Source organism: Archocentrus centrarchus, chromosome 4 (assembly GCF_007364275.1).
Source record: "Archocentrus centrarchus isolate MPI-CPG fArcCen1 chromosome 4, fArcCen1, whole genome shotgun sequence".
In the NCBI taxonomy this organism is placed as follows: domain Eukaryota; kingdom Metazoa; phylum Chordata; class Actinopteri; order Cichliformes; family Cichlidae; genus Archocentrus; species Archocentrus centrarchus.
Window position 1 is genome coordinate 16,529,153 of NC_044349.1, and position 17,935 is coordinate 16,547,087.

Sequence of the window (17,935 nt, forward strand, 5' to 3'; positions counted from 1 at the left end):
AATACAATAGTAGTTAAAAGTGTTACGCGTACATTAACTGCTTTAGAGCATTTAATGTTGACAGAATGGGGAGAAAAATAAAACTAGACAAGGGAATATAAGTTGTATGGCTGTTAAAACATAAACTTTCCACCAGAAACATAATGTATACTTAACATAATCATTGAACTCGCTACCTAAATCTAAATATCTTTCCTGCCATCCCAAAAGACTGAAATGCTTTGTATATGCGCTTAATGAGATAGCTATAACAAAATTAAATCTCTGTGGTTATGTTCTTGGGGCTGAAGTTTGCTTTAAAGCATTTGTCTCTCTCAAAACTCTGGTAAATAGATACCACTTTTGCTCTTCAGAGCCAGTCGTTTCCATCTGAGCTCGAAGCATCTTAATTAAGGCTGCGATATGGATGTGGTGGAGACAAGGCTATTCATCCAAGACCGTAGAGGCCATGAGGGAGAGAGAGGAAGAATGGGTGTAGTTTGGCTGTGGCATTAAAATGATGGCCCCGCAAGAGCAGGAGAGAAGGAGGAAGCGACCAGAGGGAATCGATAATCGCCAGCCAGGTCAATGGAATGGCTAAAAGCATGAAGTGTCAATGGGTATTTAGTTTAGTGTAATAAATCACCCTACGCAAAAGAGCAATGCAGCCAAGTGTTTGTGGGTGTGCGTTGTATGCGTTTGTATAAATTTGCTTGCGCGAGCCTGTCTGGCCGAGTTTGTGCTTGCTCTGTGTGTTTGCTTGAGAGTATATATGTATAGGTGTGTGTCTGTTCGTGTATGTGCGCATTTAGAAAGGGGTCAACCCCCCTCAGACATGCACCAGTGGGCAAACAATCTAAGAGCCTGCTTACCAAGCCTGAATGAATTAAGCATGTTGTGCGAAAAAGGGTCAAGTTTCTTGGCATTGATTTTCGACAAGATGAATCGTTATGCAAGATTGGCGAGCCTCTCTATTTTCTTTGTGTCCTTTCCAATCAAAGCTTTAACTTTCACCTTCAGACGACAATACTCAGTTCTTATATTTTTGCCGTGTTTTGGCGCAGCTGTAATTCTTGTGACTGCAGAAGGGGAAAGCATCATTTAAGCTGTTGTTTTGTCTGTTTTGATGTTTTTCATTCCTTGACCTTAGCTGAATTGAAACTTTTACTGTTAGCAACCATCATGCCAACATAGATAAACTATTATTATTACTGTAGCTTTAGGCAATGGCTGAAATACTGAAAATTCCAACAAGCTCAGTGCAACCAATTAGTGTGTTTTTAGTCTTTGTTTGTTTAGCTGTTCAATAATCCCACTAAGGCTAATTTAAGAGCATTCCAGCTTGTTTATGACATGTTTTACACTGGGAAGGGGGTCCTGCGAGGGAGACAGTCATACACTCACAATACTTATTATCTCTGCAGGCTCACTAACTTCATATATCGTTGTCAATGTATGCTTAGGGAAAGCCCTGTGGGTATCATTCCAGGTCTGAGGAGAGCTACAAAGTGGAATTCCCCCTTCTTCTCCCATCTGGTTTGGAACATAAACGGCATGATTTATAGACAAATATTCACACGTCACATGAAGACACAATGAAACCTTGAAATCCAAGTGAAAGCACAAGTGCATCACAAAATTGGTGTTGAGATGCACACACGCACACACACATACATGCATGCTTCATACAGTGATGCTATAGGCTATAAAGACAGATGCAGACAGCTAGACTGAGACATGTGCATACCAAAGTGCAAATACGGAAGTGAAAGAATATAAAAGGTTACATGTAAAACATAACAACCTAGTCATGTAGTACATGAAGACACTTCCTTACAATTATCAGTGCTTAGATATGCATTCTTTGTGTAGCTTTATATTCGTAGCTTTATATGTATGTGTTGTGCAACACCGTGTAAAAAGGCAGAGATGATGTGAGTCATACTTGGTTGGACAGCATCCCTGGGAGAATGCATGTGTTATATTTGTTTTTTTGTGAAATTGATTTTCTTGTCTCATACAGTGTCTGTCTCTTGCCACATGGACATTTCTCTGGATTTTCCTGAAACCCCGTCTCTCTCTCTCTCTCTCTCTCTCTGCTTTCCCATTCCCTGCAGGCTCGCTCAGTATGTTGCTTTGTTTGTCCTCTAGGCCACTGCATCGGTTCCTCTTAAACACTCATCACATATAACAAAAACAGGTTGTGTCGTTCCCACCGCAAGAGTGCAAAAGCAAACAAGCACATATACAATAAAGTCTGCGCAGAGAAAGAAACAAGACAACACGGACGATTGATTTTGTGCGAGTGCGCGGGCGAGAGAGTGAGAGCAAGGGAGAGAGAGAGAGTGAAAGTGAGGGAGGGAGGACAAAATAAAAGGAGGGAAAATGCGCACACGCACAAAGGGTGGAAAAATAACTCAGGGACGACAAGCGCCGTCTGTGACACATTCTGCTGCAACACAAAAAAAGGGCACGGGAGAAATTCATCTCCACCCTTTTGGCAGGTAATGTGGGAAATCTGGAGTGCAAAAGTGTAGCCACTGTACGTACATCTACTGAAAAGGAGCATCTGTTGCAGGTTTGGTTGGGAAAGAAACAGAGACATTTTTAGTTCCCAAGCTATGTCTGCCTGGAACTGGTGGGAGCATCACTACTACTGCGTTGTAGTGTAACAAGATGAAGGTGTGTGTGTGTGTGTGTGTGTGTGTGTGTGTGTGTGTGTGTGTGTGTGTGTGTGTGTGTGTGTGTGTGTGTGTGTGTGTGTGTGTGTGTGTGTGTGTATTGGGAACTAGGGGCTGGCAAGAGGGAAGGGGAAGCAGAAAGAGGGCATGACAGGCTGTTGGAGGGTTTGTCCTCCTGATTGTTTACAGCTGAGGTGGCTAGTGCGTCTGGCACAGTTAATGCTTAGTGGCTAGGAGAAAAGGAGCATAAAGAGGGTGGGTGACTTCGAACAGCTGAGGAGGAATCCTCCAGCAAGTGTGTTGTGGTAAAAATAAAATATAAAAAATGGGGGCCCATGTTTCAGAGCACAAGGGCCAAGTCAGAGGACCACACAAAGGCAAGGGAGGGGTGCTGGCAGTCTTTGAAGTATAGCTGAGGAGGGGTCAAGGCTCTTTTTGGCCCATTGTGGAGACCACATGGGAAAGCAAGATGAGGCTGTCACGGGCACTTTGTGTGAGGTAGATTTGGGTGCTGGGAAATTTGTCAGTGTTTAAAGGGTACTTCATGACAAAACCAAAGCTTTTTGCATGTTTCAAGTGCCCTAAGGCAGGAGGAAGAGACATCTATGACTGGGCGGATCAGGTAAATTGGATTGCAGTGGATCTTTTCTTGCTCCTTAAATATTTGATCCTGTTAAATGCTGAAATGTGTCCAGGAGTGTGATTTGCTAGTAAAAGTGCACAGTCTACTATCAGTCAATAAATTAACGTCCCATATTTATATGTATATTTATGTGTGTGTGTGTGTGTGTGTGTGTGTGTGTGTGTGTGTGTGTGTGTGTGTGTGTGTGTGTGTGTGTGTGTGTGTGTGTGTGTAACATATCTTCCAAATTACAGTGGGGAAATTTTGCCAGCTGAGTTGTTTTCTCTGCCCGTGTTCCCATAGAGGTATTGCTTATTATTATTGAGACAAAACAATGCACACAATGCCCAGTAAACTCACCCCAGTCTCAGGGTGCGCAGTCCAGGCTAATTCTGTCGTGGCCCACTTTGTGTCCATCAACGTCTCTGAAAAATGGAAGCAGAAAGAGAACAACACAATCAGACAAAAAGAAAAAAAAATGAAAAGGAACAGGCTGACAGAGATCAGTGGAACTTTCAATTGTTTTACAACAATCTCATAAAATTTGTAAAATGATCCAAGCAGCAGATAAGAGGCTTTGACCAAAGCTGTTCTCAGATAACTGGGTGAATAACTCAACAGGAAGGACAAGCTCAGAGCTAACTGAATTGATTTAGACAAAGGAGTACTTTATGTCCAAGTGAGTGTGTGTATGCACGTGTATTACAGAAGAAACAAGAGACAGACAAAACTCCAGATAGGTGATCAGTGAGATATTGTGTGACATTTTACTGTTGCTCCTCATTCGGCTAATTAGTCTCAATTAGGCGTTTCCTTTAAACAAGGGTAAGTCTCACTGCGAAACAATTCTGCTTCCCACGGGACACTGTGACACACATACACACACTTGATAAGACAGACACAGACCGTCAGTAACATGTTGTAAAACTCTACAAGATATACAACCCAACAGAATGCTTGAATTGAGAGGGGAGCAATAAATTTAGGTGTCACAAAAGAGGAGCTCTTGAGTGGAACAGAGGTCGGTACACTTCAATAGGATTCGCTTTGTGTCAATACTTGACGGCACTTCTTAGACCTATCTGTATGCCACACACAGAGAGTTCCACACACAAAACATCAACAAATGGCACACACATTATGGCGGACAGAGCTCTCTCCCGAGAAGCCATTTTTCCTCTCCACTTTCCACTTTCTTGTTTCTGCTGGCAAAGATGGGAGCTTTGCGAGAACAGGGAAGGAAGACTATAAATGTCGAGTCTTTTACTACCTGGCGCTCAAGGCACAATATGCAGCCACCGTTATTATCTCAACCGCTGTGCTGTTCTACAAGATAGTGAAAGATGATGAAACGGTGCAGCCGGTGAGTGATATTCCACCCTGCCTGGTCACTGAAGGAAGTGCAAGACTTCGCAGGCTTCTTTTTTTTGTTTTTTTGTTTTTGGTTTGGTAACTAATTGTAAATAGGTCCTGGGTGCAAAATGTAAGATTATAACTGAAGGATTTTACCATACTTCTTCAAAGAATTCCTGCTACATTCAGGCAAACACTAAGAACCTCAAACCACTTATGGATTATATCTAACATGAGCCAGTTCACACAGTGAAAACTGTCCTGGAAACTCACTGTCATGCAAATCCACCTGAAAACCTTGGTCACAAATGATCTCATCCCTCTCTCTTAGTCGGTCTACATTATTCTCTGTGTGTTTATAGTGTTAATGCACGAAATCATGAACGCAGCATTTGCTGAGAGCTCTCTTTGTAACCAGATGTAGTCGCACGTGAGCAGCTGAGGGTCTGCTAGTGTTTTCTCAGAAAATGTGCCAGTGCACACTAGCTGCAGGACTTCCTGTGACTCATACTGTGACAGTGTGTGATTTTGGGAACTGTTACTGACAGCCATGCAGGTAGGTAAGCTGGTGAGGTGAAAATGATATGTGTTCACTGCCTGGTATTTATTATTACAACTCAGCCTTGTGTTTGATGCGCTGGCTTGTCATTAGAGTTGGCCTTGCTGAAAATGACAACACGGCGAAGCACAAAGACGGAGCGGGAGAGGGATGCACAGATGAAAAAAGAAAGAACCAGAACAGAAAGGGAGAGAGAGATATGCAAAGCACAAACAGACACACCTCCAGTCTGATTCAGTGGTTGGGACAGCGGATGGTTTGAGCATTACTAGACCCCCCTCCTTTCTCGCTGCATCTGCATTGTTTAACCTTTGTGTGTGTGTGCACAACTGTGTGTTTGTGTGTCTGTGTCAGGGGAGTATGTGTGTGCGTGTGTATTTGGTGCAAAGTCCTGTATTGTGCCCAAAGTGGAGTACCAATCCTGAGTCAATGGGCCAGAGCAAAAGCAGTGAATGACCCCGACCTAACCCGGCTGCTCCCTCTCTGTCAGTGTGTGTGCTCATGTGTGTCAGTGTGTGTGCGTGTATGCGCATATGGCTATCTGCCATGCTCTGTCCACTATGTTCCTGTGAGTTTAGATAACATACCAGATAATACAAGCACATGGCAGTACTGAAGACTGCAATGCAATTCTTTGAGCCATCGAATACATGGACGAAAAACTAAGCACACCCAAAATAAGGTTTGTTCTCCATGTGCAGAGCACTCATATAGGTAATAAAGGACAGCATGGAGGCAGAGAAAAGCAGATTAAAAGGAGTGAGGTATTTTATAAAGGAAACAACCCCTGAAAGCTTAGAAGGCTAAAATGGCAGCACGACTAAAGGGTCTGAGTGAGACAAAAGAAAAACAGATGAAAAGAAAACCAGAAGGACAAGTTGGTTAAGAAAAAAAAATCTCAGTTAGACTCTGAGATCCTTTCTAAACACGTGAAGTGCACTGGTTTGCCCTCTGCACATTTCAATTTACTCTTTCAAATCCTGGAAATTTTAAATGAGAGAGGGGAAGATTGTATGGCACAACCAAACCAACCAAAGGAAATCAGGCAAATGAATATGCAAATTTACTGCTGTAAAACGCACGCACGGTCAGGCTGAAGCGTGCAGATGCAGGGGGTATCGATGGGTCAGATACAGATAAGCACGAGGCTTTAATCCATTTTCTCACGTTTTCTTTTTTCCTGATTCATCTCCAGTCTCTTTCTCAACCAGCTCTCTATTTTTCTCCCTTAATTTTCCTTTCTTTTCCATGTATCTCCTGCTTATCCCACTCTTTCCATAATTCCTGTCTTACTTCAGCTTTTTTCTCCCCCCTTTTTATTTATTTATTTTTTTGAATCTCTCTCTTTGCTCCTCCTGTGCTCACCGATCTCTGTAGCTGTGCTCGTGTTTTCTTGCTGTGCAGTGATGAATGTGACGTGCGGTGTACAGGGGAATGTTTTTCAACCCCCTGTTGCTTACAAAGACTTTTCAATTAGCAAGTCACTGTTTGAGTAACCTAAGGATTGCTTTAGTAAAGTGTTATTTATGGTAGAGGTCAAATGCACCTGGGATTATCATAAAAACCATGGGGGGAAAATCAGCGGTGACATTTGTTTTCTCTGTGTGCTCTGACTGTGTGAGAAAAACTGTAGAAATACAAACAAGCTTGGAGAGATCGTACACTGGCAAATAAATGCTTGCATGCACGCGCCTGCACACACACACACACACACACACACACACACACACACACACACACACACACGTGCATACAGACATGCATGCAAAGCCAAACCCCTACACTCTAATCCCGTAATGACAGAGCAGGCCTAATAACAGGGGAGGGCACTGAAGCGTTCGTCCCTATGGCCGCATCCAATGTAGACATGCACACGCACGCGCACACCAAGGCACACACACACACACACAAACACAGCACCCAGAGTTACAAGCCTCTTAAAATATTTCTTTGTTCAAACAAGCAGACTATTTAGAAGAAAGAAAAAAGAGAAGGACCGAAGCAGGAAAGAAGAAAGGCTATTATTGAGAGAGAGGAATGTGTAGTCGTTTTCAGGGTGAAGTCTGCAGGTCACAAGGAGCAGACAGGTGAGGGATTTAGCTCAGGTCTTGCTTTGAGCTTCTGAGCATGCAAATTCTCCAAAACTCAAACTTAAATATACTGTAGCGTATATTTCTAATATTTTTCATGATGTTTTTTTTTTTCTTGACATTTCAGTCAGCTAAATTTTCCACTATTAGTGGAAAATAAAATGGCTTCTCCTTAGACATTGCCACTAACTTATGTATTAATGAAACATGATGAAAGCTGGATTTTGTGTCCAGCCCCTCAACAAAAAAAAAGTGAAAATAAACTAAACCTCAAACCCTAATGACTCCCTTCCCAAAAGCCTTTGCTTGGGGCTTCTTCGGTAGTTAATTATCTTCTCCCCACCTCTCCTCTGAGTTGCTTTTGTTGTTTTTTTTTTTTGTTTTTTTTTTTTTTTGCAATTAAACAGACTAAGCACATGGCAACCTGGCATGGGGTAGCCACTCCATTAAAATACTATGCCGTCTGGTTGCCAAACACTTGAGCCTCTGTTTAGCCACTGAAACAGTGGAAAGTGTCAACACTGAGAGCGAGGACCCCACACTCAACTTATTAGCGCTATTAGCCTGATTGCTTTGTGTGCTATCTTTGTTGGCTCCACTTTTGTCATCCAGTGTGAGGCTGAGGCAGAGAAAGAGGAAGCGGGACAGAAAAAGAGAGCAGGAGGAGAGATGCTATTCAAATTCAAATTGTCCAAGCAGTCTCTTTTTGCCTTTGTGCAGGGCCAGAGGGCGATGATTAGGAGAAGTCCCCTCCATTTTATGGCAAGACCTCCCCTTCAAGGCCCCCCCCCCCCCCCCCCCCCCCCCCCCCCACGCGCACACACTCACAGTCACAGTAATTGGTTGCTGCGACATGGACAAGCCAAGGAGTTGATTCCTCGGTGGAATTCCAGAAGGGACTTGCCTCCCATGACAACCCCTCCCCATTAGCGCAAATACACACACACACAGACACACACACACACACACACTCTTCATCTTGCTACCACAGTCAGTCATCCTACAATGGCTGTCACACGAGTGGTGTGTCCTGTGTGTATTCTAACAGGGAATGCTACTGATACTTCATCAGTGAGTCATCTTTCTACCCTCTCTGACGCTCCTTTTTCTTATATTTGTTTATTAAATATTACTTTTTCCTTCAGACATCCTCACCCCCACCTTGTGAGGAAGTCTAATGAAATCAAATTTTGCTCTCTGAATATGCTGCTGTGACCCTGCGCTCAGTTACCTTCCCCTCATCAAATGATACCTCGAGGCCGACCACTTTTTTTGGGGATTTTGAACATTTTCGTCTGTCTGCTTAACCCATCTTGTCTCTAGAGGCAATTTCTGTCAAGCATCTCTTACCCGTTGACGCTGCGACTTGGTGATAAATAAACAAAAACAAATGACAATGCTTTTTTTTTTTTTCCTGTGAGAGGCTTTTAGAGAGCAGAGCTGAGCAAAGTGGTTGAAATGGAAAAAGAAAGAGCTCTGATCGCAGCTCAGCTAATACATGCGTGTGTGTGTCTGTGTGTGCATGCATGCAAGTGATGTCTGCTCCAACCAAGGAGGGTACAGCCTCTTTTTGAGGGCTGGTGAAGTCTTGTTTAGTTCCTGTCCCGTCAGTGGAGCGAGCTTCTTTGTCTTAACCCACTCACTCCTCCCTTCGCTTTCCTTCTCTCTCTCGCTCACTCACTCATTCCTTCTGTCTTTCTCTCATCTGTCTCCTTCCCGCACTTCACCCCTCCCTTTCCCCTTTTACTCATAATTACAAACCACAGAGGATCTGACGAACAGGTAGCCCTAAGGGCAGCTGTCTACAGAACCAGGTGTGCCTTTACGGGTGGGAACACATGTTTGTCAGTACGTGTGCGTGTATGAGTGAATGAATGCATTCATATATGCGTATATGTTCAGTCTTCAGTAACTACCATCCTGCTTAGTTTGAGTCACACAATTTCAGTTTAGCTTACTGCACAGTTATGTGGCATTGTCACCGTGACTTAATTATCACTACATTTTTGGCCACTAAGAACTGAAGCTCATTTTAGTGCTTAACTCAGTTTAAGTTGTGGATAACTGGATGTATGGTGTTGCTACATTTCCTGACTGGCTTTATTGGGAATGCCAAAAAAGAGGCATCCACAAACATCACTGAAAGTCCCCTTTTTTCTTGCCATCTTTGTTTAAGTGTGTGCTTTTCCCCTCCCTTCTTTCTTTCACCTTAACCCACCCCAGCCTGAGACCCAGCACTCACAGGAGCCTGCATTGTGGCATGGTTTTATTGGATGGCTCTGTGTTTTGCCTGCTTTTGAATAAGTCGCAGAACCTTCATCAACATGGCCACAGCACTGACAACATAATACGTACCCACTCAAACATGTGCATTCGCAGTTGGGGGTGAGTCATTAGCGCTTGTTTTATTGGCTGACACAAGCACTTCAGATTGCCTTCAAAATCCACTGCTGCTAAGATTTAATGGAAGTCCTTCATAGCGAGTGTATCAGCATTTCATCAGGAGAGCAACCTTGGCTTTGTTACTGCACCTCAACCTGATCATTTTTTTTTATTGTTCTGAAAATATGAATGCAGTCACAACAAGATCAGGATATAAGCTGCAAACTATTAACTAACATGGTGTTTTCAGCTGATTACTTACCTTTGTACCTCATGGTTACAACTTCATTTCCCATACTGCCAGAGATGCTTTTTTAATTTTGCTCGGAGAACGACACGTGAAAGCTTTTGTTTCATAACATCGACTTATTGCTTTCTTTCTCTTTGGCTCACCACTGAATATGAACACTGCACAGTCATATTCCTATGACTGTGTATGAATAGTATATGAGCACATACAGCTTCCACAAGACTGCAGAGTTAAAATCACAGTTTGGGGGCTTTTTACAGTGATGCATCCTGTGTGACATAAAGCTAACTAGAATTCATCCCCTGTTGAAATGTTCCTGTGGAGGAGTCATCCCCACCACTGTGGATTTACCACACGGAGATGTCTGGCCTTTTCTTTTGAAATCTGAATAGGGCTGTCAGCAATTCAATTCAATCATAAAAAAAAATAAGCATGACATCATGGACCATGCTAAGATCAACTGAAATAGAACGATCATTTTCTATATTTACAGTTAAATGTGGATACCACTACCATGAACTCCCACATAACTTAATGTAACCTGACAAAAATGTCAAAAAAAATAAATTGATAATTCTGACATTAGTCATAATTGACCAAGTATTGTTTCATTGTAACTATAGTTTCTATTTATCACTCACAACCTGCGCTGGAAAGGCGTTCTCCTCATTTGCAAATGATTATTTTAAGGGCATCAGGTCTGGCTTTGTTTAACAACCAGCAGGAAATGGGCACAAAACCAGATTTCTGTAGAAACATGGGATGTTTACATCACCCAACATGGAAACTATTGCCTCAAACTTTAGTATACTTTTTTTTTTTTTGCTTAGAGCCCTTCCTGGAAATTATGTGCACCTCTCCCTCTAGGTTTTATAGCATTTTATATTTCAGTTTAAGACTTTTTTTTTTCAAATAAGATTAAACATCAAATGCTGACAGTTAACAGTGTTTAAGCAGAGCTCTCTAGCCATGAATTAGATGGCTGAATGTGAGAACCGGGTGAACTGTGCAGTGTGTGCCTCTGCGTGAGATGCCTAGATGCAATCATCAGATTTCCTGGCAAATGACTCAGCTGGCTGAAACTTAAAAATACAAGCAAGTGACAAGCAGGTTCACTTTTACCTCAAAGTCATGCGTATGGAAATATGGTTCTCCTTGTTGAATTTTGTGGGTATTTGTATATGTGCTTCTCTCTGTATTTGGGTGAGTAGGGAAGCTGGATGGAGTAATTTGTCTTTTTATGTCTACGCGGTTGTGTATGATGGAGTGTGCGTGTGCTTCGCTATAGCTGTTGATTTCATTTAGTGTTTACCCCGTGCACCTGTGGGGGTGGGGGGCAATACCTGGAATACGATTCATATTCAAAACACAATATAGTAAAACTGTGACCCAAATGAGCTCTGATTGATTTACTAGACTGTAAAACAAATTCACCACTTACTCATGCACATGAACACATGTAGCAGTGCACGTCAAACTTCTATAAAAAGACTGCTTTGATACGCACCAAAATAAGAAACAGGCAACATATCTTCTAGCATCGGCATGTCAATTATCTTTCAAACGCACTTATTTTTTACTTTTACTGTCTAATATACTTTTATTTAGGCATTTTTTCCCCCCACCAAAGCTTCCCTTTGTCTGAAAGGGTTCAAAGCCTTGCTCAAGGGCATCTCAGTAGACAGCAAGAGAAAACACATGCTGTGCAGTTCTGCAAACAGTGCATAAGATAAAAGCTTTAAAATAAAATCACTATTTCAGAAATGATTTAACACAATATTTGGATTTTATGAACCAAACGATAGACCAACTATTGTGCAGCTGCAACACAAGCAACATAATAAAACAGATACATGTCCATATGCTTTAACTTATAACTGACCTATTCAAGAAGTGCCTCTTTATATGTTTATCTAGAAAGGAAGAAACATGAAAGTAGAGAGGTGGGGTGATTGGCAGTGCTCTCAGATTTGAACCTTTGCCTGGTAAATCCTGTAGTGAGGGGATAAGGCCAATGAAAATGAATTTTTAATCTATAATTCCTATTAAACTTATATATTTCACACCATGACTTGTGAAAGTGGCCGCTTTAAGACCTTAATTTGAGTCATACCTTAACGTGAAAGTGGCTGCATTATAAGTAAATCACAATATAAGTCATATAAATCTTATAATATGTTTGTCTACTTCTTTTCACTATAGGTTGGGGAGGCAGGTATAAAAAGAAGACATCTGTGTTTTTGGACTGTCTGCCTGTGTGTGTCTGTATATAAGCAGAAATTCACCTGGCACCTCCAGCTCTCTATGGAATTTTGAGTATTAGTGGGCCAAGCTAACACTGTGACAGGCGAGAGTCAGGGCTCCCTGCTACGCCTATCCAAGCCACATTTAGCACAGCATATCTAGGGCTTTCTCGGCCATCAGTTGGGTCTTATATTTTATCTTAACCAATCCCTCAGCACTGTTTCGGCATATTCTGTGTGTTATTTTGTGAGACCAGTAAGATTTGTTCAGAAACTGCAAGACACCCTGGATCACAGCAACAAGTACAAGTGTTTGCAGCAATGTTAAGATGTTGAAATGTCCATGGCAGCTGCAAAAGGAAGTGAAAGAAGAATGATCAGTGGAAAAAATAGAATATGTGCATTCTCTTGAATTTTTGGGACCTCCCAGCAGTCTGGTAAAGCACAGAGAAAATAATAAAAGAACATTGTTTTATTTGTTGAGATATGCGAAGGAGAACTAGATGGAGTGAGGAAGCAAAATCAGAGAGAAAATGATTTGCAGTTTTGGGTGCGGCCATTTTTGATGTAAAAAAAAAAAAAAGTAATTTGGTGCACATTCATTCATACTGGCATTGCTTGTAAGTCTTAATGGAATTCAGTAAAATCAGACAGAGAGAATGAGAAACGGGAGAGAGCAGGAGTCAGGGAAGAAGGAGCAAGAGATGGGAATGCAAAGAAAGGAAGAGATATTCAAAGTATAGACAAAGAGAGGGGGTGCAAAGCAGAGAAAAAGATGGGAATGAAAGGCAAGAGGGGCCAGTAAGGTAACAAGGCGGGGGGGGGGTGGAGACAGAGAGAGGATGGAGAGCTGCTGCATGCTCTCTTATATTCCCCACAGCCCCTGCACGTTTTTCTTTGCCACTGTGTTGCTGGCATGCTAACACGCTGTCGCCTTCAGAGACAAAGTGCGACTGTGTGCATGTACACAACTAGAGTGTCTTCTGTATGTTTGTGTGTCTGCCTTAAGTGTCTGTGTTTAACATGCAGCCTGATGGGCTCATTGCCTTACTGCTGCCCAGGGAGTCATTGTCTAGTACTTCACTGCTGTACTTCTCTGTTCTGTTCTCTCCTCACTTGCCTTCCTCTGCTCCACTGCCCTTTGCTAACCAAGGCATCCATTCATAACAACTTGATAACTCTGGTATCAGTCTGTACAGATGGTAGCAGCACAGTTTTCGAAGCCAAATATGAAACTGTGATAGCAGCAACGTGCCCTTGGGGAATCTATAGGTGAATGTCAATAGAAATATTTCATTGGTGCTGAGAACAGTGTTTGAAATACACCTGTATGAATGAATAAGTACTTGCTTGTATAGGTGGAAGCTGTTGATTATCTGACTGTCCCGGTGGTACTGGAAGCATAAACATACACAACTGCATGCAAATATACACACACCTTTTGTTCACTAGGAGATGGGCTATTGTGCAGCCTGTGCAGGCAGGTTGTGTGTGAGTAGTTCCCTCACAGCTCTTAATAGCAGTTTTCAGACAATTTTGTGTGTCAGCAATGGCTGACTCAACAAACGCAAACACAGGGGAACACAAACCATACACTTACATAATGCTAATGCATACACATTATCGGCAATACATACAAACAGAAAATGAGACATGTTATTAAGACTTATACACATGCACACAAATACACACATACACACACACAAATCCTGTTTGTTCACTGGGGGTGTAGCCTAGAAAGAGCTGGAACCGGGCTTTGAATAAAAGCCGTGGCTTTTTGAATGGCTGAGCACCACAAGAAAAGGGCTTAGCAGCCAGCTTTGCCATTCTGTATCAACAGCCACTGAGTCTCTCTCACAAACACATGGCCTCACTCTCTAACTCTCTGAGACACACACACACACACACACACACACGCAAGCAAACACACACACACACTCTCTCTCTCGCTCTCTATCATTGTTTCTGTTAATACAGTCTCTGCTAATACAGTCATCTGCCAACATATCAGGTCATCTTACACTGCACTTTCCTGTGCAGCATGTAATGGTTGCATTGAATCTAATTAAAGATGGCTACTTCCTGTTACACCCGGAACAGCTGCCTGTGCGTCTGCAGTAAAGGGGCAAAGCCCCAAAGCGGTCCACATTTTCCACATGCCAGTGGCTTCCAATTACTTTAAAACAGTTTAAAAAACACTGCGGTGGCAGAGACCAATGGCTTTTGAGGTTTGCTTGTTTCTTTTCTGCTTTTCCTCGGAAACTTTCACAGACAGCATAAACAAAATAACAAAACCAAAATAGAGCTGGGGACTACCCTGTTAGCAGGGATTCCAGCTAGTCAAAGCGAGAGCTGTCTTTTGGCTCATCGAGCACCTGCCGATGATTTATGAAGACGTTGCTAGATAATTATCAAGTCACTTATCACCGCCAGTCATGTTAATTTGCCAGGTATGCCCTCATTTACCTGTGAATAAAAAATGAAAATTGAAAAGATGAAAAATGGCGGATGGGGAATTTTAAAGATGAGTAATTATACCCTATCATCCCTCACCACAACTTTATTTTTACTTTTGAAAAAGGAGGGATGAAACAGGTGACATGAAGACACTGGCTTGTGGGTGCCTCTGTCATCAGTAGGCAGAGGCTTTGTTACATTTTACCTGGCTGCCCAGTCATTTGCCATTCAGGTCGAAGATACGGAGAAACAAAAGCGAGGTTAGTGCAGTTAAAGTCAGGAATGCAACCAGCCAGGCCAGGCTACTGGAGACCTATGACTGGCACAATTTCACACACACACACAAACACACACACACCCTTTCTGTAACAGCCGCACAAATCCATAAACACAAAGATCACAAAAAAGTACGCTCTTTCAATGCTCTGTTTTTCTTTATACCCTCACACACTAGCTGGGGAGTGGTTCCTTAAGCAAAAAAGAAACCTTAATGTATCACGCAGCACTGGAAATACAAACAGGAACAGTGACCCAGATGCACTCACGCACCGGATACTGTCAGTGTACAACACCAGGCAAGGTAAACTGGTTAGGTCAGCTACATTGTTTTGTCCTTTTTCTCCCCCTCAACCCCCCCCGCCCCTGTGATTCTCTCACCTTTACACACGTGGCTACCACTCCCTTTCATTTCTATCTTTGCCAGCTCACCCTGGCCTTGCAGAAATACGCAAAATGACCACAATCTCTAAATCTCTTATGCTGCAGTGGCTACACATTAGATTCAAATGCTGACATGCTGTTACCACGGAAGGCATCAACTTCTCCGTAATTTGAAAAACTTTTCGAGATAAGGCAGCAGTCATTTTATGTATTTTTTTTTAGATAAGCTTGGTTTGATAGCTATCACTAACTAGCCTCCTTTGCAGCGTCACAGTAACTCGTGCTTCAACTCCGCAAAGCCGGGACAGCAGCATTGCTCAGGACAACTTCGTTTCGGACAACCTTTGCTGTGCTTTCATTATGAACAACTATTAATAGTTTCTGATGGCAAACAGTGGCAGACTGATTACTGAAAGGGCTTTATGTATCCATTCTGGGTGCCGGACTTTATTTTATTTCGGAAGATAGCAGTGGCAGATATATGTCTTTATTTGTTTCCTGGCACCAATGACTTAGAATAAAAGGTATAGAAGAAAGCCTGTTATTATTATTTATGGATATTTTGTTTTTCTATGCCACATTCTTACAAATAGTACTCTTGGTGAGATTAATCACATTCATCTGTTTTGGAGTGGAAGCTCTCTCTCTCTCTCTCTCTATCTCTGTCTCACTCCCTCCCCTTGCTGCCACCAAGAATCTTGCTGGCCCCTTATTCTTAATCGCCACTAAGTTAATTAATCTCACACTTGGCTGCTGTAATAACTTGACTTGTTAGACCTCCTCTGTGCAAATGGACTTTGCCTCTTTAGCAGCTAAAAGCACCAGTAATGAACCAGCCAAAAAAAAAAGCATAGAGAAAGCTTTAGAGGTGACAAAAATCTGCAAACATGGCAGTGTCATTGTTAATATCTGCTTAACCTTACATGTTACAATTACATATTAACCAAGTGTTCCTTTTGTTAATGTCACAGCAGAGAAGGGGGGGCTGACAAACATGAACTATATAACTATGACAACTGAGTCCCCCAAAAAGGTCATCTAACTATCAAGGTGTGAGGCCATGGAAATGAATGAAAGGCTCACAGTAGGAGAGTTTGTTTGAAAGTAATGACTTTTAGATTGGTTCAGTACATTTTTAGCATTTTTTATTTAGTTAAATAAATCACCACTGTGAAGGCAACCTTTAACCTTAAACCTAGTACAAAGGGACACAAAACAATATCATTTATCTTGCAAACAATATAAATGTTCTGGTTCCATTATCTCTGTAGAATGTATTTTATTCATAGTCTTATTTATTACCAAGAACATATATTTATGAGAAATAATGACAACATATATCCAGTCACCTGCACTTTACATTAAAAAAGATTTGACATGTCAAACAGAAAGGGATGACGACGTTAGGAGAGGGAAAGTTAAAGCCAGACTAAAACTTTTGCATTTGCACATTTGAACATTTGCACCCCTTATCCTCAGCCCAGCTCAGCATTATCTGGTCAATCTCATGGTCTGGGATTGTCGAGGTCCCAAACCTTATTACATATTAATGTATTTAACCTATTGAGAAACCACTCAATAGATAGTCACAGCACAGAATCCTGGCGCTGGGCAATTAAAAAGAAATTGACGGATGGACAGACAGACAGCCATCCAAGGCTGTTGGTATCCATATGGCGGGGGCTTTCAGAGGCCCTCTTCAATTACATAAAGACCTCTGTGCATTGGCATGACACACAGAGGGGGCCAGACAGCAACACCAGAGAAAGAAGGAATAAATCATACAGCAGTTAGTAACACACATACACCCATATGCACATGCACAAGTGCAAAGACTGGCAAAGATAGAAGTCCCAAAATGCAGAGGCCTTGCACACACAGAGCAGGTCAACACAAAGGCAAAATGAGATTTCAGATTCTCCCTAAATAACTGCAACATGACAACAGAACCACTTGCATCAACACTCAACAACCCTGACACACTAGAGCAAGCCCAACTAATCCCAAGCTTCTTTATGCCTCGTTTCCGCTTTCATCTGAAGGTGTCCTGTTTTAGGAGCTTTCAATCAAAAAGAAAGAAACTGGCTGCACGTCAGGACAAGCAAAGTAAGGGAACTACCTGAAATAGGGACGTTCAAGGTAGACTGAGCTTAGATGTTGTGGCTGAAGATGTGTAGATGACAAATAAGTCGGGGAATGGGGAGCTTTGGGTTAAATATCTTTTCTAGCCAATTTATGATATTTTTCATTTTGTCATTTGCCTACCTCGCCACCCCCCCTCTTCTCTTGGGATATGTAGGAGGGACATGCACTACCCTAGCTAATGTATTATTCACCCTTCATTGATGTGTAACTAAACCTTGCAGTTTGGAGGGAGCATGGTGTCGCCAATTACCCCACACTACCACTACCTATACATACACACAGTAGCTCTGGTCACAAGGCAGCCAGGAACCCATTTATTAATGTGCTGACACACAGCACACACAGCTCACGCACACACTGTTTTTCCTGTATCTAAAACATGGATTTAAGTTTGGCATGGATGTGCATCAGCGTGTTCCAGGAGTTAGTCATATTTTGGGGATATGAAAATCAAAGTTGCCATAAATTACATTGTTGAATTCTGAAGTGATTAAATTAGGTTAAGTTTAAGTTA

General features: G+C 42.1%; 1 protein-coding gene across 6 annotated transcripts in view; it reads right to left on the reverse strand.

Annotated features, from left to right (window-relative positions):
* Positions 1-17,935, reverse strand: part of ephb3b (eph receptor B3b) — a 56,779-nt gene that overhangs the window by 24,961 nt on the left and 13,883 nt on the right. For all 6 annotated transcript variants that reach the window (XM_030728145.1, XM_030728143.1, XM_030728141.1 and 3 more), the window contains exon 2: positions 3,643-3,707. In XM_030728145.1, the coding sequence (XP_030584005.1) occupies positions 3,643-3,707 (65 nt within the window). The remainder of the gene's footprint in view (positions 1-3,642; positions 3,708-17,935) is intronic.